Genomic DNA, 25878 nt, shown 5'->3' on the forward strand with positions numbered 1-25878 from the left:
ATCAATCAATCAATCAATTGCATTTATTGAGCGCTTACTGTGTGCGGAGCATTGTACTAAGCGCTTGGGAAGTACAAGTTGGCAACAGCAGGCCCCGGCCCGGCAGACGGACACGGGGCCGGACGGATGGACCGACGGGCGGGCGCCCACAGAGGCCGAGCCACGGACCGCGCCACCGCGGGGGCCCGGGCTGCCGCCTCGCCCCCGATGGACTCCCCACAGCACCTGTATATATGTTTGTACATATGTATTACTCTATTTATTTATTTATTTATTTATCTTGCTTGTACATATCTATTCTATTTATTTTATTTTGTTAGTATGTTTGGTTTTGTTCTCTGTCTCCCCCTTCTAGACTGTGAGCCCACTGTTGGGTAGGGACTGTCTCTGTATGTTGCCAACTTGTACTTCCCAAGCGCTTAGTACAGTGCTCTGCACACAGTAAGGGCTCAATAAATACGATTGATTGATTGATTGACTCGGATCACAGTGGCCACGGCCACTGACCCCAGGCTGGGCGGGGCGCGGAGGGAGGGACAGCCCTCCAGGCCCGGGTCACACACAGTCACCCACGAACCGACACACCCCGTGACACAACACACACAAGGACACGCGGTGACCCGCAAACCGACACAGTAACACAGCACGCACACGGACATACAGCGACACGCCAAGTGACAGTCAGTGACAAGACACACACACACAAGGGCATGCGGTGACTCACAAACCAACACACTCAAGGACACGCAGTGACAGGCAAACTGACACTGTCAGTGACATGACACACACGGACATGCAGTGACACGCAAACTGACAGTAACATGACACACACATGGACACGCAGTGATCCACAAACCGACACACTCAGTAGCACAACACACACACGGGCACCCGGTGACATTCAAACTGACACAGTGACACGACCCACCCCCAGATAGGCAAGCCGTCCCATTCAGTGCTACAACCCACACAAGGGCACGCAAGAATCCTATCTTCACATCTTCTTTTGCCACTGCTGACACTTTCTCTGGCTTCCCCGCTTTGTCGATCCATTGTATCTGGGTGTCCCTCTTTAACCCTCCCTTTCCCGCCCCCCACCCCACCACCCCCCATCTCCCTCCCGGCCCGGCCCGGCTGTTGATGCGGTTCTGGTCCCGCCGTCTCCGGCGCTCCGCAGGCGGAGAAAGCGCGTCGTGTCTCCCGTGGGCCGGGGGGGGGTGGGGGGGGCGGGCGGGGGGACAATGCGTGGCTCTGTCCCGCGGCCGGGCGGGGCCGGGGTGAGGGAGCGGAAGGCCGCCCACCGCCAGCCCGCGGCTCCCAGGCAGCGGGAGGGGCACCCACCCGGCCAGGTAGGGGGGCACCTCGACTTGCGGGAGGGGGCTACGGCCTGACCCCTGTCACGGCGGCAGGCGCGATACCCAAGCTCCTTGGAGCTCCCGGCCTGTCCGCGGAGTTTGCCGCGCCCCCCGTGCCTCAGTTTCCCCTCCTGTTCCACCTCGGCCGTCCCCATCCCCGCCCCTGCCTCCGGCCCCCCGGAGGCCCCTTCCTCCGGCGGCTGTTTATCCCCTCCAGGCCTCCCCCGGGTCCCTGTTCCCGCCCCCGGTCCGCGACCCCTCGAGGGTCCGGGCCGCCGCCCCCCGCCCCCGCGCCCGCTGTGTGTCTCCGGAGCGGTAACCTCCCCTCTCGGGGCCCGCTGAGCCTCGGCGGGCGGCGGCCTGGCCCTGCGGCCTGGCCGAGCGCCTTGACGGGCCGGACGCCCCCGGCCCCCAAAGCCTGTGGCCCCTCGCTGTGTGGCCCGCAACCAAGCCTCACCCTCTCTGAGCCCCTCTGACCCCTTCCTCAGTCAATCAATCAATCAATCATATTTATTGAGCGCTTACTGTGTGCAGGTAAGGGGCCTTGGAGATCTTCGGGGATCTGTCTGTTATCAGCCTACTTAGGGGTCATCCTCCAGGGTCCGGAGGTCCCTGCCCCTGCCTCGCCGGATCCCCCCGGCCTCTCTCTTGGGGGGGACGGACCCCCAGGGTCCCTTAGCCGGTCTCCCACCATGTCCTGCCGCCCCGTCCTCGCCCACCGCCCCCTCCTCCTGCTCCTGCTCCTGACGCCTTCGGCTTCCCCGCTCCTCCCCGAGGCCTCGTCGACGGCAGGTGAGGCCCGACGGTCGCCCCTCGGTTCTCCCGTCCTGTCCTCGCCGCGCCCCGGACAGTGGCCCAGGGGGTCGGGGTGGGGATGGGGGGTCTCCCCGGGCTGGGAGGAGGAGGGAGTGGGAAGGAAGGGTCCCCCCCCCGCCCAAGGCCGCGGCCCCCTCTGACCCCCGCGTCTCCCCGGCTCCAGGCTCCCCGCAACCCCGCTACCTGCTCCGCCCTGTGCGGGAGGAGGTGTGGGGCCGTCGGGGGGGGCTCCGCGACCCTCCCGTGCGTGCTGGGGGTGGCTCCCCCGGGGGGATTCGCCGTGCGCTGGAGCCGCGTGGACGCGGCCCGGGCGTCCGAGAGCCTGGTCCTGGTGCTGGCCGGCCGCGGGTCCGGCGCCGCCCAGCTGGCCACCCGGCCCTACGGAGCCCTGGGCGGCCGAGCCCGCCTGCGCCGGGGCCACCGGCTCGACATGTCCCTGGTCCTCGGGCCGCTGCAGCTGGGCGACCCGGGACGCTTCCGCTGCCAACTCGTCCTGGGCCTGGACGACGAGAGCGTCGGGCTCAGTCTGGAGCTGGAGGGTGAGGGGAGAGCGGGGGGCCGCCTCGGGAGACAGGGGGCGATCAATCGATCGATCGATCGATCGGATTTATTGAGCGCTTACTGTGTGCAGAGCACCGGACTAACCGCTCGGGAAGTACAAGTAGGGAAGCAGTGGAAACAGCACTGGCTTTGGAGTCAGAGGTCATGGGGTCGAATCCCAGCTCCGCCACGTGTCTGCTGTGTGACCTTGGGCAAGTCACTTAACTTCTCTGAGCCTCGGTTACCTCATCTGTAAAATGGGGATTAAGACTGTGAGCCCCACATGGGACAACCTCATCACCTTGTGTCCGCCCCCCCCCCCGAGCTTAGAACAGTGCTTTGCACATAGTAAGCGCTTAACAAATACCATCATTATTATTATTACAAGTTGGCAACATGTAGAGACGGTCCCTACCCAACAGTGGGCTCACAGTCTAGAAGGGGGAGACAGAGAACAAAACCAAACATGCTAACAAAATAAGATGAATAGAATAGATATGTACAAGTAAAATGAATAGGGTAATAAATATGTACAAACATACATACAGGTGCTGTGGGGAAGGGAAGGAGGCAAGACGGGGGGGGATGGAGAGGGGAGCGAGGGGGAGAGGAAGGAGGGGGCTCAGTCTGGGAAGGCCTCCTGGAGGAGGTGAGTGGGGGGCAGCCTCGTGGGCAGGGGGCAGCCTCGGGGGGTGGGGCAGGGGGCAGCCCCAGAGGGCAGGGGGCAGCCTGGGGGGCAGAGGGCAGGGGACAGCCTGGGGGGGCAGAGGGCAGGGGGCAGCTTGCGGGGGGGCAGCCTAGGCTGAGGGCCTGGGGGTCGTCGGGCGGGAGAACGGACGTCGGGGCCCCGAGGAGTTCCGGGCCCCCATGTCCCCTCCCTCAAACCCGCCCCCCGGGCCGGGGGTCCGCAGGGGTCGTGTTCCCCTACCAGCCCCGCGGCGGCCGCTACCAGCTGACCCTGGCCCAGGCGGAGGAGGCCTGTGAACGCCAAGATGGGCGCTTGGCTTCGGCCGACCAGCTCTATCGGGGTGAGTGGGGCGGGGGGCCCGGGGGGCCCGGGGTCCCCGTCGGGCACCTGGCCGGGGGCGGGCGGGCGGAGAGGTGGGGGACCTGGGTGTCCCGGCTCCCCCGCCCCTCTGACGCCTCCCTCCCCGTGAACGCGGCGCAGCGTGGACGGAGGGTCTGCACTGGTGCGGGGCGGGCTGGCTGCGGGACGGCTCCGTGCGCTACCCGGTCCTGGAGAGCCGCGCGGCCTGCGGGGGTCCCGGGCTGCCCCCCGGCATCCGAGTCTACGGGCCCCGCGACCCCCGACGGGACCGGTTCGACGCTTTCTGCTTCACCTCCTCGCTGACCGGTAGGACCGAGGGGGTCGGGGGGTGGTGGAACCGGGGGCGCGGAGCGGGCGGGGGGCGCTGGGGGGTTGAGAGTAGGGGGCGGGGAGAGCAGGGGGATACCTGGAATACCGACCCCTTTTCCTTCCCATTCCTCTTTTCCTGACCTCCTTTTCCCGCGTCCCCCTCGCCCCGGCCCCGTGTCCCCTGCCCCTCGGCGCCGTGTCCCCTTCATCACCCCCGGCCCCGTGTGCCCCTTACCCCGGCCCTCCGGCCTCGTGTCTCCCTCATCCCCATCCCCGTGTCCCCCTCGCTCCCATCCCCGTGTCCCCCTCGCTCCCATCCCCGTGTCCCCCTCACCCCGGCCCTCCGGCCTCGTGTCTCCCTCATCCCCATCCCCGTGTCCCCCTCATCCCCATCCCCGTGTCCCCCTCGCCCCCATCCCCGTGTGCCCCTCACCCCGGCCCTCCGGCCTCGTGTCTCCCTCATCCCCATCCCCGTGTCCCCCTGGCCCCCATCCCCGTGTCCCCCTCCCCCGGCCTCCTGTCCCCCTCACCCGCGGCCTCCTGTCCCCCTCACCCCCGGCCCCCCGGCCTTGTGTCCCCCTCCCCGGCCTTGTGTCCCTCTCCCCCGGCCTTGTGTCCCCCTCCCCCGGCCCCGTGCCCCCCTCCCCCTGGGCCCCCCCGCCCGACCCCGTGCCCCCCTCAGGCCGGGTGACGTTCATCCCGGGCCGGCTGACCCTGGCGGAGGCGGGGCGGGCCTGCGGGGCTCGGGGGGCTTCGCTGGCCCTGGTGGGGCAGCTGTACGCGGCCTGGCGCTTCGCCGGCCTGGATCGGTGCGACGGGGGCTGGCTGGCCGACGGCAGCGTCCGCTTCCCCATCACCGACCCCCGGCCCCGCTGCGGCGGAGACCAGGACCCGGGCGTCCGCAGCTTCGGCTTCCCCCGCCCGCACCTGCCCGCCTACGGCGCCTACTGCTACGCCGAGACCCCCTTGACGACCCCTGACCTCTGAGCCCCGGACTCCCACCCTGAAGGCCCCGCTACCCCCCACCCCATCCCCACCAGCAGCCGGAGGCCCAGGCTACGCCTCTCCGGTCTCCAATCTGCCTTGTGTGTGTGTGTGGAGGGGGAGGTGTCTACACTGCCTGCTCAGGAGAAACTCCACCAGCTCAGGAAGACCCCCGGCTCCCCTTGCCCGCACTGCCCAACGGTGTAGACAGGAGAGCCGATAGAGCCCCCACCTCTTCTTGTCAGGAATCCAGTTCCACTACTGTCGGGAGGACAGGAGGCAAGTGATACCTTGTGGAGATTTCCCCTCTAGAGTGTGGATCGGGAACTTGGCCAACAACTGTTCTTTTGTACTCTCCCAAGCTGTTAGTACAGTGCTCGGCACACAGGAAAGTGTTCAATAAATACCATTGTTTATCCTCTTGCCGGGCCCCATCTCCAGCCTGGTGTCTGGCCTGGAAGAGCTGATCTGTATGTTGCCGACTTGTACTTTCCAAGCTGTTCGTACAGTGCCCAGCACACAGTAAAGTGTTCAATAAATACCACTGTTTACCCTCTTGCCGGACCCCATCTCCAGCCTGGTGTCCGGCCTGGAAGAGCTGATCTGTATGTTGCCGACTTGTACTTTCCAAGCTGTTAGTACAGTGCTCAGCACACAGGAAAGTGTTCAATAAATACCATTGTTTACCCTCTTGCCGGGTCCCATCACCAGCCTGGTGTCCGGCCTAGAAGAGCTGATCTATATGTTGCCGACTTGTACTTTCCAAGCGCTTAGTACAGTGCTCTGCACACAGTAAGCGCTCAATAAATACTATTGAATGAATGAATGAATTAAATCGCTATCCCACAGACGCCACCTTTCCTGGGGTTGGGGGAGGGGGGTGTGGAGAGGATGTGTTCGTGTGTGGGTGTGGGTTTGTGGGTGCATGTGTCCCTGATGAGCTGGCAGACTATGGAGAATGGTGGGGGATATCCCCCCTCCCGGCCCTGCCGGCGCTTCTCTCCATATCTGTAATTTATTTATTTATATTAATGCCTGTCTTCCTCCCTCTAGACTGTAAACTCGATGTGGGCAGGGAATGTGTCCGTTTATTGTGGTATTATACTCTCCCAAGCGCTTAGTCCAGTGCTCTGCACACAGTAAATGCTCAATAAATATGATTTAATGAATGAATGATGCTGGAGAGAGTGTGGGCAGGAAGAGATGGGGCCTTCATGGCTCCTCTCCGACAAGCCCCTGTAACAGCCAGGCTGGGTGTCAGTCCCAGGCAGCCACGTGTCTTCCTGGGGGGTCTTGGGTGGGAGCAGAGTGGCCCCTCTCCCGCCAGTACACGCCCTGCCAGGCAGAGGCCTGAGACTTGAGGGCCGTCCTCGGGACCAGAAAACCCCTCTCAGCTCCCTTCCCTGCCGGTAACGCCAGACAAGTCCCTTTCCCCCGCCGAGGGGCTGAGGCCAGTTGCAGGGGCAATGCAGATTTATTTGGGGTGGGGGGACACATCCTTCTCTGGCCCTTTGCACCCCAAAGGAAAGTGAGAGAGCGGAGGTTGTGGGGAACACAGTTAATCCCAGCCTGCCCTGGAGCTTTTCCCGGCCTTTGTCCCCCGACGTCACTTCTAATCAGTGAGGAAGGGGTTGGGGTCCCCGGAAGATTCCGCTCCCCCGCCACGTCTCCTTCTTTCAACACCGACCTCCCGAGGCCCAGCAGCCCCCGCCCGACGGCCACTCTTCCAAGGTGTCTCTTCCTGGGGTGTCTTTGGGAACCTGTGGGGGACAAAGGGGTGACTGGAGCTGCAGAAGAGGAGCTGGGGCGGAGGGGCCCCGGACCTCTGACCTCTGCCGCTCCCGGTTTCCCAGGGACTCGTCCCGATCCTGTGAAGCTGACTGGAGACGGGGACTGGATGGCCAGCGAGGGCACGTGGGAGTTGGGGGGAACAGATGGGGGTCCAGAGGGAGGCGGGAGGGGTGCCGGGGGACTGACTCGGGGTCCGAGGGGATGGAGAGCTGGGCCGGGGTCCGGGGACACTGACCCGGGGTCCGAGGGGATGGGGAGCTGGGCCGGGGTCCGGAGACACTGACCCGGGGTCCGAGGGGATGGGGAGCTGGGCCGGGGTCCGGGGACACAGACCCGGGGTTCGAGGGGATGGGGAGCTGGGCCGGGGTCCGGGGACTCAGACCCGGGGTCCGAGGGGATGGGGAGCTGGGCCGGGGTCCTGGGGGCTGACCTGGGGTCCGAGGGGATGGGGAGCTGGGCCGGGGTCCGGGGACACTGACCCGGGGTCCGAGGGGATGGGGAGCTGGGCCGGGGTCCGGTGACACTGACCCGGGGTCCGAGGGGATGGGGAGCTGGGTCGGGGTCCGGGGACACAAACCCGGGGTCCGAGGGGATGGGGAGCTGGGCCGGGGTCCTGGGGCTGACCTGGGGTCCGGGGGGATTGGGAGCTGGGCCGGGGTCCCGGGGGCTGACCCGGGGTCCGAGGGGATGGGGAGCTGGGCCGGGGTCCGAGGGGATGGAGAGCTGGGCCGGGGTCCGGGGACACTGACCTGGGCGGCGGGGGCCCGGCAGGTGATTTTGGGCGCTTCCCAGCGTCCGTCCGAGCGGCAGACGCTGAGGGGCGCGTTGCGCTGGCCCAGCCCCGCGCGGCAGCGGTAGCGGACCACGGCGCCCACCCCGTAGCGCTGCTGGGGGCGGCTGGTCAGCACGGCCCTGGCCAGTTCGGGGGGCGGCCCGCAGGTCACTGGGGACGGGGAGGGGAAAGGAACCGGTCAGTGGGAGCCGAGGCAGGGGGGCAGTGGTCACAGTGGCTCAGGATAGGAGCCCCCACCCCCCTTCCGGAGCCCCTTCCTTTCCGGCCTCCCCTGCCGTCGGGGGTCCCTCCTTGGTGTCCGTCCGACCCCGCAGGTGCCCCCGACCCTGCCCCGGACGCCCCGTCCCCACTGACCCAAGCTGGTCCTGCAGGTGAAGGGCAGGTGATAGTTGCAGGGGACGTCGCTCCAGCGGCCTCCGTCGTGCCAGGCCAGGACCACGCAGTCCTCGCCGGACAGAAAGTAGCTGTCCGGCTGCCCCGCCTGCCAGTTCTCGTACAGCTGCGGGGGAGGGGGCACCGCGGCGTCGGGGGGATGGGGAGGTGGAGGGGTCGGCGGGCGCGGGATGGAGGGGGTCCCGCCAGGGAGAGAATTCGCGGGTGGAGAAGCCGATGTGAGCGGGAGAGGCTGGGGGAGGAGGGCATCATCAATCGTATTTATTGAGCGCTTACTATGTGCAGAGCACTGTACTAAGCGCTTAAGGGATGTACTAAGGAAGCAGCGTGGCTCATTGGAAAGAGCACGGGCTTTGGAGTCAGAGGTCATGGGTTCGACATGTCTGCTATGTGACCTTGGGCAAGTCACTTAACTTCTCTGAGCCTCAGTACCCTCACCTGTAAAATGGGGATTAAGACTGTGAGCCCCACGTGGGACAACTTGATCACCTTGGATCCCCCCCCAGCGCTTAGAACAGTGCTCTGCACATAGTAAGCGCTTAACAAATGCCATCATCATTATTATTATTATTATTACTAAGGGCATCGGTGTGAGGGGGACGGTCTGGGGGAATCTCACCAGCGGGGTGCCGTCTGACCACTGGAAATCGCCCTCGATGGTCCGGTCGTTGAGTCCGATCCACTGATATTCCGGGTATCGCTCTGGGGAGCAGCGGGGGCGGGGGCGGGTCAGCCGGCTGGAGGGGGAGGGGGCCCGCCTGTCTCCAGGGAGACCCCCCCGTCCCCTCTCCGAGGATCTCTAAGCCCGGTGTGGACATGGATTGTCTCTCTTTATTTCTGAGTTGTACTTTCTAAGCGTTTAGTACAGTGCTCTGCACATAGTAAGGACTCTACTGAGAACTCACCTCCTCCAGGAGGATCTCTAAGCGCGGCTCTAAGCCCGGTGTGGACATGGATTGTCTCTCTTTATTTCTGAGTTGTACTTTCTAAGCGCTTATTACAGTGCTCTGCACATAGTAAGGACTCCACTGAGAGCTCACCTCCTCCAGGAGGCCTTCCCAGACTGAGCCCCTTCCTTCCTCTCCCCCTCGTCCCCCTCTGCATCCCCCCCATCTTACCTCCTTCCCTTCCCCACAGCACCTGTATATATGTATATATGTTTGTGCATATTTATTACTCTATTTATTTATTTCTTTATTTTACTTGTACATATCTATTCTATTTATTTTATTTTGTTAGTATGTTTGGTCTTGTTCTCTGTCTCCCCCTTTTAGACTGTGAGCCCACTGTTGGGTAGGGACTGTCTCTATATGTTGCCAACTTGGACTTCCCAAGCGCTTAGTACAGTGCTCTGCACATAGTAAGCGCTCAATAAATATGATTGATGATGATCCCCATTTGACAGATGAGGTCACTGAGGCACAGAGAAGTGAAGTCCCCCGCTCCATCCCCACCATCTTACCTCCTTCCCTTCCCCACAGCACCTGTGGATATGTATATATGCTTGTACATATTTATTACTCTATTTATTTTTCTTGTACATATCTATTCTATTTATTTTATTTTGTTAATATGTTTGGTTTTGTTCTCTGTCTCCCCCTTCTAGACTGTGAGCCCACTGTTGGGTAGGGACTGTCTCTATATGTTGCCAATTTGTACTTCCCAAGCGCTTAGTACAATGCTTTGCACACAGTAAGCGCTCAATAAATACGAACGATTGATTGATTGATCGATTAGGCCACGCTGCTTCTCTGTGAAGGGATGAACGACGGGGCGGGTTGGGTTACCGTGGACGAATCGTTGTTCCTCGGCCGTGCCGATCCGGGCGAGGTGAGCTCCCAGGCGGCGGCACTGATTCTCCGCCTCCGCCCACGACCTGCGCACCGGGAAGTGTCGGTAGCAGCCGCTCTGGAAGCCGTCCCAACCGGGGCCGCAGCGGGCCAGCTCTGGGGGACGGGGGACCGGGGGAGAAAGGCTTAGGGGACCGACTCCGGGGGTTAGCGAGAGGCTAGAACCCGGGCCTAGGAGTCGGAAGGCCCCGGATTCTAATCCCCACTCTGCCACGTGTCTGCTGTGTGACCTTGGACAGGTCACTTCACTTCTCTAGGCCTCAGTTACCTCATCTGTAAAATGAGGATTCAGACTGCGAGACCGACTCCGGGGGACGGGGCGGGAGCAGCTCCGGGAGGGAAACCGGGGGTTAGCGAGAGGCTAGAACCCGGGCCTAGGAGTCGGAAGGCCCCGGATCCTAATCCCCACTCTGCCACGTGTCTGCTGTGTGACCTTGGACAAGTCACTTCACTTCTCTGGGCCTCAGTTACCTCATCTGTAAAATGGGGGTTCAGACCGCGAGACCCATGTGGGACAGGGACTGTGTCCCAACTTGATTAAGTTCGATCTCCCCCAGCGCTTCCAACAGTGCTTGGCACATAACAAGTGCTTGGCACTCTCTCCCCCTTTTAGACTGTGAGCCCACTGTTGGGTAGGGACTGTCTCTATATGTTGCCAATTTGTACTTCCCAAGCGCTTAGTACAGTGCTCTGCACACAGTAAGCGCTCAATAAATACGATTGATTGATGATAACAAGCAGAGAACAGGTAGAGAAGCAGCGTGGCTCAGTGGAAAGAGCCTGGGCTTTGGAATCAGAGGTCGTGGGTTCAAACCCTGGCTCTGCCAATTGTCAGCTGTGTGACTCTGGGCAAGTCACTTCACTTCTCTGGGCCCCAGTTACCTCATCTGTAAAATGGGGGTTCAGACTGCGAGACCCATGTGGGACAGGGACTGTGTCCAACTTGATTAAGTTGGATCTCCCCCAGCGCTTCAAACAGTGCTTGGCACATAACAAGCAGAGAACAAGTGGAGAGGCAGCGTGGCTCAGTGGAAAGAGCCTGGGCTTTGGAATCAGAGGTCATGGGTTCAAAGCCCAGCTCTGCCAATTGTCAGCTGTGTGACTCTGGGCAAGTCACTTCACTTCTCTGGGCCTCAGTTACCTCATCTGTAAAATGGGGGTTCAGACTGCGAGACCCATGTGGGACAGGGACTGTGTCCAACTTAAGTTCGATCTCCCCCAGTGCTTCGAACAGTGCTTGGCACATAAGCAGAGAACGGGTAGAGAAGCAGCGTGGTTCAGTGGAAAGAGCCTGGGCTTTGGAATCGGAGGTCATGAGTTCAAACCCCGGCTCTGCCAGTTGTCAGCTGTGTGACTCTGGGCAAGTCACTTCACTTCTCTGGGCCTCAGTGACCTCATCCGTAAAATGGGGATTAAAACTGTGAGCCCCCCGTGGGACAACCCGATCACCTTGTAACCTCCCCAGCGCTTAGAACGGTGCTTTGCACATAGTAAGCGCTTAATAAATACCATCATCATTATTATTATAACAAGTGATTAACCAGTACTCTAATTATCATTATTATTGTTAGGAGCACAGCTACTGGGGGAAGTCAGGGGGTAGGGAGCAGCTCCGGGAGGGAGGACAGTGTTAGGGGAGCAACTCTGCCAGGGGTCCAGGGCCTGGCTGGGGGCAGGGATGGGCACCCCACCCGCACCCCAGCCCTGTCCTGCTGCCCCCCTTGGGCCCCCCGCCCCCTCACCGAGCTCACAGACCGACCCCCCGTAGCCCGGGAGGCAGACGCAGCTGATCCCGGCCCCTCCGGCTCCGCGGTCCGCGCCCGGATCCTCATAGCACGTGCCTCCGTTCTGGCACGGGTTGGGCTCACAGCCGCCTGCACACACACACAGACACCGACTCGATGCGGCTCCTCCGCCCGCTGTCTGTCCTTCATCCTGCTTACTGCAGCACCCCTCCTCCCCCCAACACACACACCAGCTGTGCCCCTCACCCATCCGGACTCCACCTCGGTTCTGGGGCATGGGCGCGGGCCTCCGCGGAGCCCATCACCACCCAAGATGACAGGGTCTGGCCCGGGTCCCCGGCCTTTGCCCGGTCCGGTCGCGGTGGCCACAGGGTTCAGGCTGCTGCGGCAAATTCCTATTTTCTGGTTTGTCCCTACTGGGCAGCAAGCAGACTTTTTTTCTGAGTCCCCTCTGCTACTCCCCCAAATCCCACCTCATTCCCCCAAACCTCTTTTTGCTCTCCCTCTGACCTCCATCCCCACCTCCTCAAGGAAACCCCAAGAGATATGGTGGAATGATTTGAATTCAGGAGCCTTCCTGCTTGATCTGAAGGCAGGAGATTGGCTCAGGTGACCTCCCAAGGTCCGTCTTGGCGTCTGTGACCTCTGTCACTTTGCAGGGATCATAGAAGGAGGGAACCCAGCCCAAGAAGGTGGAGAAAGTGCCAGAAATAATCCCATCCTGCTCCCTGTTTATGTGCCACTTATCCACCCACCCTGGAGTAACAGTGTGGTCTAGTGAAAAGAGCACAGAACTGGGAGTCAGAGGACGTGGGTTCTAATCCCGGCTCTGCAACCTGTCTGCTCTGCATACTTGGGCAAGCAAATTAGCCATTCTGTGCCTCAGCTTCCTCATCTATAAAATGGGGATTCGATACCTGTTCTCCCTCCCCTTTAAACCCTGTCCTACATTAGACTCACAGTCTATCTCATCCAATTATATCTAGCTTGGAGTTTAGGACAGTGGTTGGCACATAGTGAGCACTAAGCAAATATTATTATCGTTATTATCATTATTACTATTGTTACGATTCTTCCCCAATTCTGATGGCCCTGCTGGGCTCCAACCATCACCCCTTTGACTACAGAGCCAGCCCGTGTTCCCCAGAGCTGGTTCATATCCCTTTCTGGAAAGAGAGGTGTAGATGAGATGAACTCCTGGAGGCTGGGGATCCAGAAACTTCCCCCAATTACCAGTCCACGCATTAATAGGTGTTCTCTCTCCCACTCACCCACAGAAACTCCCTACCTCCCTCAAACAAACAACACTGATGCTTCCTGATGGCCTCAATGCCTTCCTTTAGATGCATAACCTAACTTCTGGGCAGGGACATGACCTCACTTCCTGCCAGTAGAAATCTCCTCCATCACGTCTTTTCTGGGGTAACAAAGCTCCCCTTGGGAAGAGAACGTACACCTAACACCTTGTGAACTTTCTCACGTGCTTAGAAAAGTGCCCTGCACCCAGTGAACACTCAATAAATGCCATTAGTGCTGTATGGTACTTCCCCTCCAGATTGGATGACAGACATCCTAAAATTTCAGGATCTGTCCCACATCCCACCCGAAATTCTTTGGCCACCCCTCTATCCCACCCCTCGTCACGGCGGACCCATCATTTCTTGTCAGGAGAGTTGCAAGCGGCGCCTCCTACTAGTGAGGAAATTCAAAGCCGCATCTTCCTGTCCTCTTTACCTCTTCTGCGGGGCGGGGGTCTGGGGGTCTGGGGGGACTGAGGGTCTGGGGGTCTGGAGGGACTGAGGGGCTGAGGGGCTGGGGAAGCCGTACCCACATCCAGGGAAAGTTGCAGCGAGGGCAGTTAGTGAGATTAGAGGCGATTCGGAATGGAGGTGAGTCTACACTGCGCAGAAAACCACCAGTACTCCCTGAGAAGGATTATTTGCTCGGAGTGGGTAGAAAGGGTAAATGTGACTCTGCTTTTCTACACTGCCTGACCCCTGTCAGGTGTGTTTTCTCTCTCTCTGACTACATCCTCCTCCTGCTTTGCCCTCCCTGGGAAGGGGCTCAGAAACGTTTCTCCCAGGTCCCCCAGAGAGGCCTGGGTCTTAACTTATCTGGATATATGTTGCCGACTTGTACTTCCCAAGCGCTTAGTACAGTGCTCTGCACACAGTAAGCGCTCAATAAACACAATTGAATGAATGACTATAGCTCAGATGCTCAGCAGACTGGATCCAACACCCCCCACCCCCCCTTTCTCTCTCTCTCCTCCACCCACCTCTACCCCCGAGCAGGTGGTATTTCTTCCCAGGCTGAGTAGTCCCGGATAAAGACCGCAATGTCGAAGGTTAGTGTAGACTAGCGCCTCCCGGGTGGGCAGCGGGCTTTAATCAACGAAGGGGGACGAGAGACATTGAGGAGAGAGAGATCAAAAGAACAGAGACCAAGACCGCACGGATTTAGAGACAGATGGAAAGACAGGAAGAGATGGGGACAGCGAGAGGTGCAGAGATAATTCCAGAGATGGAAAGGAACGGCGGCATACACTCTCTCTCTCTCTCACACACACACACACACACACACACACACACACACACACAACGGGGGGGGGGGAAGAAGGGACTGTATATGTTGCCAGCTTGTACTTCCCAAGCGCTTAGTACAGTGCTCTGCACACAGTAAGCGCTCAATAAATTTGATTGATTGATTGATTGAGAGAGAGAAAGAGAGAGAGAGGTAAACTCAGAAACGTGGAGACTCCGAGACAGACAGGCCGCTAGGGGTTGGTCTGGTCTCCAGAGTGAAGTTTAATCCGGTTTATTCGGTGAGCTAATTTCCATGGAAACAGATATAAACATACTTCACAGAAGTAGAGAAGGAGGGGCCCGGAGGGCGGGGGACGGCTCCAGGAGGCGGGGGATGGGGCGGGGGGCAGTGGGGAGCCGAGGGACCCAGGAAACGGGAAGAGGGGACCACTGCGGTCCTGACAGGACAGAAAGAACGACGGACAGACAGACGGCCAGGTCCGGGTGGGGGCAGGGGCAATTGGGGAGCAGGAGGGAGCAGGCGGACGAAGGGTCAGTGGGTCAGAGTCCGGCCCACAGGGCCCACAGGGCCCACAGGGCCAGGACGGGCGGGGGGAGCCCAGGCGGGCTCGGCGTTGCCCCGCTCCTCGGCCCCCGGCCCTCCCCAGGCCCCTCCCCGCCCCCCGGCCCGGGGGTCTGGGCTGGGGGAGTGGGCTCCGGGCTCTCCGCCGGCTCCATACCTGTGGGGGGCAGCTCGGGGGGGGATTCTGCCTCCTCCTCCTCCTCTCCGTCCTCCGGCTCCTCCCCCGCTGTCACTAGCGCGGCGGTGGGCGCCGGACCCAATTCAGCAGCTCCTGGGGAGGGGGACAGGGAGAGGGAGAGAGGCTGGGGGGGGGGGGGGCCGCGCCCTCCGCCTCCTGCCCCCGGGGGGGGGCAGAAACCCAGCCGGAAAAGCAGCTGGGCGTGGGGAGTAGGCCCTATTGAGAGCTCACCTCCTCCAGGAGGCCTTCCCAGACTGAGCCCCTTCCTTCCTCTCCCCCTCGCCCCCCTCCATCCCCCCTTCTTACCTCCTTCCCTTCTCCACAGCACCTGTATATATGTATATATGTTTGTACAGATTTATTACTCCATTTATTTTACTTGTACATATCTATTCTATTTATTTTATTTTGTTAGTATGTTTGGTTTTGTTCTCTGTCTTCCCTTTTAGACTGTGAGCCCGCTGTCGGGTAGGGACTGTCTCTATATGTTGCCAATTCGTACTTCCCAAGCGCTTAGTACAGTGCTCTGCACATAGTAAGCGCTCAATAAATACGATTGATGATGATGACGATGATGATGAGTAGGGCATCGGGGCGGCGGCTCACCGGGCAGGGTCCCGCGGGCGGCCTGGTGGTGGTGGTGGCGGCGGCGCAGGTGGGGCTCAGTACGCTCCTCGGGGGTTGGGTCGGCCGTGAGGGCCGCCAAGGGCAGGTCGGTGTCGGGCTCGGCCTTCAGGGGGGCGTCCAGGCCGTCGGCGGGGTCCCCGGGGGGCTCCGTGGGATCGGGCGGGGGGAGGGGCAGGGGGATGGAGTAGATGGCCCCCCGGGACTCCGCTGCCCCCCGGGGCCCCGGCAAGGTCAGCTCGGCCAGCTCGGCCGACACGGTCACCAGCTCCGCCAGCCCGGCGCCGTCGGAAGCCGCCAGGTCCCGGGGTTCCGCCGTGGGGCTCCGGACGGACTCTGCGGGCCCAGCGGGTGCCGGCTGTGGGGACCGGGGGCGACACCGGGCGGGGGGGGGACACCGGGGGGGGACACCGGGGGGACCGCTCCCTCCGCCCGCACCTCGCCCCCCTCCCCGACGGCCCGTGCGGGGGGACCCAGGAGCGGGAGATTGGGGGCGGGGCCCCCGGGATGAGAGCCGGGAGGAGACGGGGATTGGGGCAGGACCGGGGCGAGGGGACCTGGAGACCGGGAGCAGCCACGGCCTGCGGGGGGGACACGGGGCGCGGGGGAACGGGACCGGGGCCGACGGAGCAGAGTCCAGGGAGGTGGGCAGGGCAGGGCAGGGCAGGGCAGGGCAGGGGGCACCAGGATCAGGAGGATTAGGGGCCGGGGCCCGGGGGAGGGCAAAGAGACGGGGAGGGCTCGAGGGATGGACGGAGGGGACCGGGCCGAGCCGGGCCGGGGTCGAAGGCTGGACGGAGGGGACCGGGAGAGAGGACAGAGGGGACCGGAGGGGAAAGGGCCAGAGTCGCGGGGTGGATGGAGGGGACCGGGAGGGAGGACGGAGGGGATCGGGGGTGGGGGGGAGCGGGCGGGAGTCCTGGGGTGGACGGAAGGGACCGGGAGTGAGGACAGAGGGGACCGGGGGCCTGAATCGGGGGCGAGGGGAGGGCGGAGGGGACCGGGAGGGAGGACAGAGGGGACGGGGGGGGGGAACGGGAGGGAGTCCTGGGGGGGGGGAAGGGACCGGGAGTGAGGACAGAGGGGACCGGGGGACTGGGTCGGGGGCGAGGGGAGGGCGGAGGAGACCGGGAGGGAGGACAGAGGGGACCGGGGGTTGGGGGAACGGGAGGGAGTCCTGGGGTGGACGGAAGGGACCGGGAGTGAGGACAGAGGGGAGCGGGGGACTGGGTCGGGGGCGAGGGGAGGGCGGAGGGGACCGGGAGGGAAGACAGCGGGGACCGGGCGGGGGGGAGCGGGCGGGAGTCCTGGGGGGGGGGGGAAGGGACCGGGAGTGAGGACAGAGGGGAGTGGGGGACTGGGTCGGGGGCGAGGGGAGGGCGGAGGGGACCGGGAGGGAGGACAGAGGGGACCGGGGGACTGGGTCGGGGGCGAGGGGAGGGCGGAGGGGACCGGGAGGGAGGACAGAGGGGACGGGGGGGGGAACGGGCGGGAGTCCTGAGTGGGGGGGGGGGGGGAAGGGACCGGGAGTGAGGACAGAGGGGAGTGGGGGACTGGGTCGGGGGCGAGGGGAGGGTGGAGGAGACCGGGGGGACCGGAGAGGAACGGGCCAGAGTCGCGGGGTGGAAGGAGGGGACCGGGAGGGAGGACAGAGGGAAGCGAGGGACCGACCCGGAGTCCTGGGGTGGACGGAGGGAGGACAGAGGGGAGCGAGGGACCGACCCGGAGTCCTGGGGTGGACGGAGGGGACCGGGGGGAAGGGCCGAGGTGTCCGGGGGCCGGGGGTCGGAGGGGGGGGCCAGGCCCGGGGGCGCAGCGGGCACCTCGGAAGCAGTAGACGTCGAAGCGGCTCCTTGCGTCGGGGAAGCCGGTCTGGTTGGGGAAGAGGAAGACGGTCTGGACGCCGGGCCGGGCCCCGCCGCCGCAGCGCGCCCGGGGGCTGACGATGGGGTAGCGGACGCTGCCGTCGGCCAGCCAGCCCGGCCGGCACCGGTCCAGCCCGCCGCTCCAGGCGGCGAACAGCTGGCCCGTCGTGGCGATGGCGGCGCCCCGAGCTCGGCAGAACCGCCGGGCCTCAGCCAGGGTCAGCTTCTGCGGAGGAGCGCCCAGGAACAGCTCTCCTGGCCCGGGGGAGCGGGGGGGGACGGAGGGGAGGACCGTCGGTCAGAGGAACAATTGAGAATCATGGCATTCGTTAAGCGCTGACTCTGGGCCAAGCACTACTCTAAGCGCTGGGGAGGGGATCCGAGGTCACCGGGTTGCCCCACGTGGGGCCCCCAGTCTTCATCCCCATTGGGCAGATGAGGGAACCGAGGCCCAGAGAAGTGAAGTGACTTGCCCAAGCTCACACGGCAGACACGTGGCGGAGCCGGGATTAGAACCCACGACCTCCGACTCCCGAGCCCGGGCTCTTGCCACTAAGCCACGCGGCTTCTCTTTTCATCCGCAGCCCTGGGGCCGGAGGAGAGGGGTCTGCCACACGCATTATCATGATAATGATAGTAATAACCGTGAGTGCTGGGGATGCATACAAGCAAATCGGGTTGGACACGGTCCCCGTCCCACTTGAGGGTCACAGCCTCAATAGTAATAATAGCATTTATTAAGCGCTTACTATGTGCAAAGCACTAAGCGCTGGGAGGCTACAAAGTGATCAGGTTGTCCCACGGGGGGCTCACAGTCTTAATCCCCATTTTTTACAGATGAGGTAACTGAGGCCCAGAGAAGTGAAGTGACTTGCCCAAGGTCACACGGCAGACAATTGGCAGAGCCGGGATTAGACTCCATGACCTCTGACTCCAAAGCCCGTGCTCTTTCCACTGAGCCACGCTGCTTCTCTAGTCAATAATCTCTAATCAATAACAATTAGGGTACTTGTTAAGCGCTTACCGTGCGCCAGGCACTGTTTTAAGCACTGGGGTGGATACAAGCAAATAGGGATGGCCATAGTCCCTGTCCTACGTGGGGCTCACGTTCTCAATAATAATGATGGTATTTGTTAAAGGACTTACTGTGTGCCTGGTACTGTACTAAGCGCTGGGGTGGATACAAGCAAATAGGGATGGCCATAGTCCCTGTCCTACGTGGGGCTCACGTTCTCAATAATAATGATGGTATCTGTTAAGGGCTTACTGTGTGCCCGGTACTGTACTAAGCCCTGGGGAAGCAGCGTGGCTCGGTGGAAAGAGCCCGGGCTTTGGAGTCAGAGGTCATGGGTTCAAATCCCGGCTCCGCCACTAGTCAGCTGTGTGACCTTGGGCAAGTCACTTAACTTTTCTGGGCCTCAGTTCCCTCATCTGTAAAATGGGGATGAAGACTGTGAGCCCCACGTGGGACAATCTGATTACCTTGTATCTACCCCAGTGCTTAGAACAGTGCTTGGCACATAGCGCTTAACAAATACCAACATTATTATTATTATTACAAGCCAATCGGGTTACCACAGTCCCTGTCGCCCGTGGGGCTCACAGTCTCGATCCCCATTTTACAGATGAGGGGCACGGAGAAGTGATATTCTGCAGGGGAGAGGAAGCAGCCCGGGGAGAGGAAGAGGGTCTCATATAGTCTTAAGGGGCGGTTAAAGGAGGTTAGGCAGGGGCGCGGGGGATGGGGAGGGATAAGGGGAGGGGGCGTTACCCTGGAGGTCCTCCGCGTAGCAGTACACGTCGTACAGTTCCTCGGGGTCCACGGTGCCGTAGTTTCGGATGCCCGGGACCCCGTCCATGTCCCCGAAGCAGGCCTCGCGTGGGGTCTGGATGGGGTACCTGGGGGACAGACGACACAGCGGTCCGGCCTCCCGCCCCTCGGGCCCCGGGCAATCGATCAATCAATCAATCAATCGTATTTATTGAGCGCTTACTGTGTGCAGAGCACTGGACTAAGCGCTTGGGAAGTCCAAGTTGGCAACATCTAGAGACAGTCCCTACCCAGCAGTGGGCTCACAGTCTAAAAGGGGGAGACGGAGAACAAAGCCAAACACATTAACAGAATAAAATAAATAGAATAGATATGTACAAGTAAAATAAATAAATAGAGTAATAAATATGTATGTGGGGAAGGGAAGGAGGTAAGATGGGGGGATGGAGAGGGGGACGAGGGGGAGAGGAAGGAAGGGGCTCAGTCTGGGAAGGCCTCCTGGAGGAGGGGCAGCCTGCGGGGGGGCTCACGGCCGCACGGTCCTCACCGCACGGTCCTGTCGGCCAGCCAGCCCGCGTCGCACTGCTCGAAGCCGCCCCAGTAGGCCGCCCGCAGCTGGTCCGGGGTGGCGATGGCGGCGCCGATGCGGACACAGGCGTCCCGGGCCGCCGAGAAGGAGAAGGCGTAGCGGGCCGTGCCCTCGCGGTACAGAAAAACCACCCCTGGAGGGGGCACGGCCTCGCTGGACCCCCCCGCCGCCGCCCTCCCCTCCCTAACACTCCCCTCATTCCCTTAGCTCTGCACACAGTAAGCACTTAATAAATGCGATCGAATGAAATCCCTTCCCTTTCAGACTGTGACCCCACTGTTGGGTAGGGACTGTCTCTATATGTGGCCAACTTGGACTTCCCAAGCGCTTAGTACAGTGCTCTGCACACAGTAAGCGCTCAATAAATACGATTGATTGATTGATTCTCTCCACTCCCCACCCCGCGTCCCCATCTCCCCTGTCTCTCCCACCCTCCCCAGCCTGTCTCCCGCCCACCCCCTCGGACCCCCTCCCAGGGCTCAGGCCCCGCAGCGAAGACCACCTGCTCTGATCCCCTCCGGCTGCCTGAACAATAATAACACTAATCGTATTTATTAAGCACCTAATAATGGCATTTGTTAAGTACTTACTAGATGACAAACACTGTGCTTACTATGTGCGAGGCACCGTACTAAGCGCTGGGGGAGAGATAAGCCGATTGGGTTGGACACCATCCCTGTCCCACGTGGGGCTCACATTAATTAATTAATTAATTAATGATGGCATTTATTAAGCGCTTACTATGTGCAAAGCACTGTTCTAAGCACTGGGGAGTTTACAAGGTGATCAGGTTGTCCCACGGGGGGGCTCACAGTCTTAATCCCCATTTTACAGATGAGGGAACTGAGGCCCAGAGAAGTGAAGTGACTTGCCCAAAGTCACACTGCTGACAATTGGCAGAGCCGGGATTTGAACCCATGAACTCTGACTCCAAAGCCCATGCTCTTTCCAGTGAGCCACGCTGCTTCTCACATTCTCAATCCCCTTTTTACAGATGAGGTAACTGAGGCCCAGAGAAGTGAAGCGACTTGCCCAAGGTCACACAGCAGACAAGGGGCAGATCTGGAATTAGAACCCACGACCTTCCAACTCCCGGGCCCATGCTCTAGCCACTACCCCAGGCTGCTTCTCTGAACCACAGGCTGACTGAGTTTCCGGGCCTGTCTGTCTCTCTATCCCAGCGCCAGCCCCACGATAAGTCTGGCCAGCTGTCCATCCATCATCAGTCGTATTTATTGAGCGCTTACTGTGGTGCAGAGCACTGTACTAAGCACTTAGCACTGTACTAAGCGCTTAGCACTGTACTAACCACCCGTCCGTCCACCTGCTTATCTGGCTTTGGTCGTCCATCTCCCCCTGCCCCCCCACCAGGAGCCCCGTGGTGTCACCTTTGACCTTGACTTCGATGGCATCCCGGCCATCATCCAGGCCATGTTGGACCTGGCAGCGGTAGAGGCCGGAGTCATTGGTGCGCAGGTGGCTGAGGGTCAGAGAGGCGTCGGTGGGGTCGGCTGGGTAGCCGGGCAGGGCCACCCGGCGGCGGTACGGCTCGCTGACCTTCACCTTGACTCCTCGGGCCACGAGGATCTCCGTCTCCCGCCCACCAGCCAGGAAGGTCCACTTTACCCGAGGTGAGCGGCCAGAGGCGGGGGCGGGGGGCGGCAGCTGCAGATAGGTTATGTGGCAAGGGATGGACACGCTGCCCGCCAAGGGCGGCCGAAGGGGGCCGACGGCCGCGATGGTCACCCGGAGGCCCCGGTTGTCACCTGCAGCCGGACAGAGAAGGGAACAGGGGAAAGGAGGTGCGGGGACGCGGGGGTCCGGGGGCAGGATCTAACAAATCGATAGAGCACTCGGGGGTGGGGGAGAATAATAATAATATTATAAATAATAATAGTACTTGTGAAGCACTTACTATGTGTCAAACACTTTTCTAAGCGCTGGGGCAGTTACAAGTTAATCAGGTTGGACACAGTCCCTGTCCCACCAGGGGGCTCACACATCTTGATCCCCACTTTACAGATGAGGTAACTGAGGCCCAGAGAAGTGAAGTGATTTGCCCAAGATCACACAGCAGATGTATGGCAGGGTCCGGATCGGAAGCCAGGTCCTTCTGACATCCAGGCCCGTGCTCTATTCACTGAACCATGTTGCTGCTCATAAACGGGAGGTAGGTAGGGGGAGATACCTGATCCATCCACGGGCACGGCCGCAGTCAGCGCTGTGGTCATCACCAGGGTGGTCCACAGCAGCCATGGCAGGGAGAGCCGGCTCATCTTGGGGACTAGGGACGGGGACAACCCGGGACCCCAGTCGGTGTCTCCTTAGGTCAGGTCAGGTCACCCCATCCCACCCATTGCCTTCTTTCCTGCCTGCTGCTCCCTCTAAACCAGGGTCAGTCGGAGGCGGTGGGAGGGGAGGGAGAGATGGGAACGGTGGAGGCAGGGGCATGGACAAGATGACCCCCTTCTTTTCTCTGAGCAGGTGCCAATTGTCCCAATTGCTCCCCTGGGGGACTGGCAAAGCCCAGTAGTTGGTAAATGGGGTCCCTGCCTTCAGGGATCTTACGATTGGCAGCTGGTGAGGGAAAGGAATTGGGTCATCTTGTCCTGTCTCTCCCCGCTCCAGTCCGTACTTCACTCTGCTGCCCGGATCATTTTTCTACAAAAATATTTAGTCCACGTTTTCCCCTTCCTCGAGAACCTCCAGTGGCTGCCCATCCACCTCTGCATCAAACAGAAACTTCTGCCCCCTGCCTATCTTACCTCCGTGATTTTCCCCCTCCTCAAGAACCTCCGGTGGCTGCCCATCCACCTTTGCATCAAACAGAAACTTCTGCCGCCTTCCAATCTTACCTCCCTGATTTTCTATTACAACCGGGCCCGTTCACTTGGCTCCTCCAATGCCAACCTACTCACTCTACCTCGATCTCGTCTGTCTCACCACCGACCCCTCACCCACGTCTTGCCATGGACTTGGCGCCTCCTCCCTCTCCGTGTTCAAAAGACGATCGCTCTCCCCACATCTCCTCCAGGAGGTCTTCCCAACAAAGTCCTCATTTCCTCTTCTCCCACTCCCTTCTGTGTCGCCCTTGAATTTGGATTTGCACCCTTCATCACTCCCTCAGCCCCACAGCACTTCTGTATATATCCGTTTTGTATTTATATTAATACCTAGAGAAGCAGCGTGGCTCGGTGGAAAGAGCATGGGCTTTGGAGTCAGAGGTCATGGGTTCGAATCCCGGGCCCGCCACATGTCTGTGAGCCCACTGTTGGGTAGGGACTGTCTCTATATGTTGCAAACTTGTACTTCCCAAGCGCTTAGTACAGTGCTCTGCAGACAGTAAGCGCTCAATAAATACGATTGATGATGATGATGTCTGCTGTGTGACCTTGGGCAAGTCACTTAACTTCTCTGAGCCTCGGTTACCTCATCTGTAAAATGGGGAGGAAGACTGTAAGCCCCACGTGGGACAACCTGATCACCTTGTATCCCCACAGTGCTTAGAACAGTGCTTTGCACATAGTAAGCGCTTAACAAATGTCATCATCATTATTATTATTATCTCTCCCTCTAGACCGTCAGCTTATTGTGGGCAGAGAACGTGTCTACCGGCTCTGTTATACTGTACTCTCCCAAGCGCTTAGGACAGCTCTGTGCACACAGTAAGCGCTCAATAAATACGATTGATTGACCACCTCCCCTATTACTCAGTTTCCCTCTCTTCTTCACCCGGTACCTACCGCAGCTTCCCAGATCCCAAACTGTGGACACGGAATCCAGGCGCTTGGAGATCCACTTATTTGGGGGCGGGGGGAGGGAGGTGGAGAAGGCGGAATCGCTGTGGGGGAGGGATCCCTTCGGGCTGGGCTCCACGGGGGACTCCCATTCATTCATTCATTCATTCATTCATTCATTCATTCATTCATTCACTCATTCATATTTACTGAGCGCTTACTGTGTGCTCTGCACACAGTACTAAACGCTTGGAAAGTGCAATACAGCAATAGAGACGATCCCTGCCTGCGAGTTCACAGTCTGGGGTGGGGCGGAGGAGACAAACATCAATATAAATAAATAGAATTATAGATATGTACATATATACATAAGTGCTATGAGTTGGGGGGGGGCAGAGGAAAGGGAGCGAGTCGTGGTGACACGGAAGGGAGGGGGAGCTGAGGAAAGCAGGGCTCAGTCTGGGAAGGCTTCCTGGAGGAGGTGTGCAGCACTGGACTTTCATTCATTCATTCATTCAATCGTATTTATTGAGCGCTCACTGTGTGCAGAGCACTGTACTAAGCGCTTGGGAAGTACAAATCATCAACATATAGAGACGGGTCCTACCCAACAACAAGCTCACAGTCTAGAAGGGGGAGAAAGACAACATTGATTCATTCATTCATTCAATCAATCAATCAATCAATCGTATTTATTGAGCGCTTACTTTGTGCAGAGCACTGGATTAATCAACCAATCAATCGATCGTATTTATTGAGCGCTTACTGTGTGCAGAGCACTGTACTAAGCGCTCGGGAAGTACAAGTTGGCAACATATAGAGACAGTCCCTACCCAACAGTGGGCTCACAGTCTAGAAGATTGTAAGCCCTCTCTGGGCAAGGATTGTCTCTATTGCTGTATTGTACTTTCCAAGCGCTTAGTACAGTGCTCTGCACACAGTAAGCGCTCAAGAAATACGATTGAATGAATGATCATCAGGGTGTATAAATGAGTGAGGGCTCCGGCTGGGGACTGTGGCGTGGGAGTGGGGGGTGGGGGGGTCGGGGTTGAGAGTCAGAACCCCCAGGGTCTCCGTCCCCAGGTGGCAGGCAGGTGGTCTTTCAATCAATCAATCAATCAATCGCATTTATTGAGCGCTTACTGTGTGCAGAGCACTGGACTAAGCGCTTGGGAAGTCCAAGTCGGCAACATATAGAGACAGCCCCTACCCAACAGTGGGCTCACAGTCTAAAAGGGGGAGACGGAGAACAAAACCAAACATACTAACACAATAAAAGAAATAGACTAGATATGTTCAAGTAACATAAATAAATAAATAGAGTAATAAATATGTACAAACATATATACAGGTGCTGTGGGGAAGGGAAGGAGGTAAGATCATCAATCGTATTTATTGAGCGCTTACTGTGTGCAGAGCACTGGACTAAGCGCTTGGGAAGTCCAAGTCGGCAACATATAGAGACAGCCCCTACCCAACAGTGGGCTCACAGTCTAAAAGGGGGAGACGGAGAACAAAACCAAACATACTAACACAATAAAAGAAATAGACTACATATGTACAAGTAAAATAAATAAATAGAGTAATAAATATGTACAAACATATACACAGGGGCTGTGGGGAAGGGAAGGAGGTAAGATCATCAATCGTATTTATTGAGCGCTTACTGTGTGCAGAGCACTGTACTAAGCGCTTAAGATGGGGGGATGGAGCCCCCCCCCGCCCACTTCCCAGTCCCCACGGACCATGACCTCCCCCGAGGTCACTTTTTGTGGCAGCCCCCTGGCTCGGCCCCCTCCCCCGATCCCGCCGCCCCCCTGCTTGAGTTCCTCATCGATAATCGCTCATCAATGACCCCGGAGTCCGGGAGCTCTGGCTGGCGGGGGGCGCGGTGGGGGGGGACGGGACACGACACTCACCTGGCCCCCCAGTTGGGGGTGGGGGGTGGGAGGGGAGGCTTTGGGGTCCCGGGCCCCCGTCGGTCCTCCGGCCCCTCTGCCCTTGGGGTGGGTGGGTCTGTCCGGCCCTCCGGCCCCCGCTCCGCCCGGCGCTGGCCTGCAGCAAGAGATTGCGGCGGAGGCTGCGGGGGCGGGGGCGGGGGCGGGATGGACGGGGGTGGGGTGGACGGGGGAGGGTCAGGGGGCCGGACCCAGGTGCCCCCCACCCCCCAGCCCGCGGGGAGACAGACCCTCCTTTCATCCGCCCCCCTCCCCGCGCTGCCAAGGAGACCGCCGCCACCGGGGAAGCGGCCGCTTGGCCCCGGGGCAGAGACATCGGGATAGACTCCCAGAGAGCCTGAGTCATTGGACTAGACTCCCGGAGCCCCTGAGACCCTGGGATAATAATAATAATAATGATGATGGTATTTGTTAAGCGCTTACT

General features: G+C 60.1%; 2 protein-coding genes across 5 annotated transcripts; one reads left to right on the forward strand and one right to left on the reverse strand.

Annotated features, from left to right (window-relative positions):
• The first annotated feature begins 126 nt into the window (after nucleotides 1–126).
• Nucleotides 127–5799, forward strand: HAPLN2 (hyaluronan and proteoglycan link protein 2). Its single transcript, XM_038768511.1, has 9 exons — nucleotides 127–227; nucleotides 1178–1349; nucleotides 1573–1670; nucleotides 2035–2147; nucleotides 2207–2223; nucleotides 2335–2710; nucleotides 3623–3739; nucleotides 3880–4065; nucleotides 4751–5799. The coding sequence occupies exons 1-9, from the start codon at nucleotides 127–129 to the stop codon at nucleotides 5053–5055; spliced, it is 1485 nt and encodes a 494-aa protein (XP_038624439.1). The 3' UTR covers nucleotides 5056–5799.
• A 707-nt stretch (nucleotides 5800–6506) lies between these two features.
• On the reverse strand, nucleotides 6507–25540 carry BCAN (brevican). 4 transcript variants are annotated; one of them, XM_038768658.1, is made up of 14 exons: nucleotides 25416–25540; nucleotides 21948–22043; nucleotides 21148–21525; nucleotides 19718–19892; nucleotides 19171–19298; nucleotides 17358–17654; nucleotides 15517–15870; nucleotides 14890–15003; nucleotides 11622–11753; nucleotides 9817–9975; nucleotides 8649–8731; nucleotides 7991–8135; nucleotides 7593–7786; nucleotides 6507–6812 (listed from the first exon to the last, which is right to left on the reverse strand). In XM_038768658.1, exons 2-14 carry the CDS (start codon nucleotides 22033–22035, stop codon nucleotides 6729–6731), a joined length of 2331 nt encoding a protein of 776 aa, XP_038624586.1. In that variant the 5' UTR covers nucleotides 22036–22043; nucleotides 25416–25540; the 3' UTR covers nucleotides 6507–6728. The 4 variants fall into 4 exon arrangements, with proteins under 4 accessions (XP_038624586.1, XP_038624590.1, XP_038624589.1 ...); XM_038768662.1 differs by having other exon boundaries at nucleotides 15517–15744; nucleotides 25416–25539; XM_038768661.1 differs by lacking the exon at nucleotides 25416–25540 and adding an exon at nucleotides 22933–22950.
• Between the last annotated feature and the right edge of the window lie 338 nt (nucleotides 25541–25878).

Source organism: Tachyglossus aculeatus, chromosome Y4, assembly GCF_015852505.1.
Source record: "Tachyglossus aculeatus isolate mTacAcu1 chromosome Y4, mTacAcu1.pri, whole genome shotgun sequence".
NCBI lineage: Eukaryota > Metazoa > Chordata > Mammalia > Monotremata > Tachyglossidae > Tachyglossus > Tachyglossus aculeatus.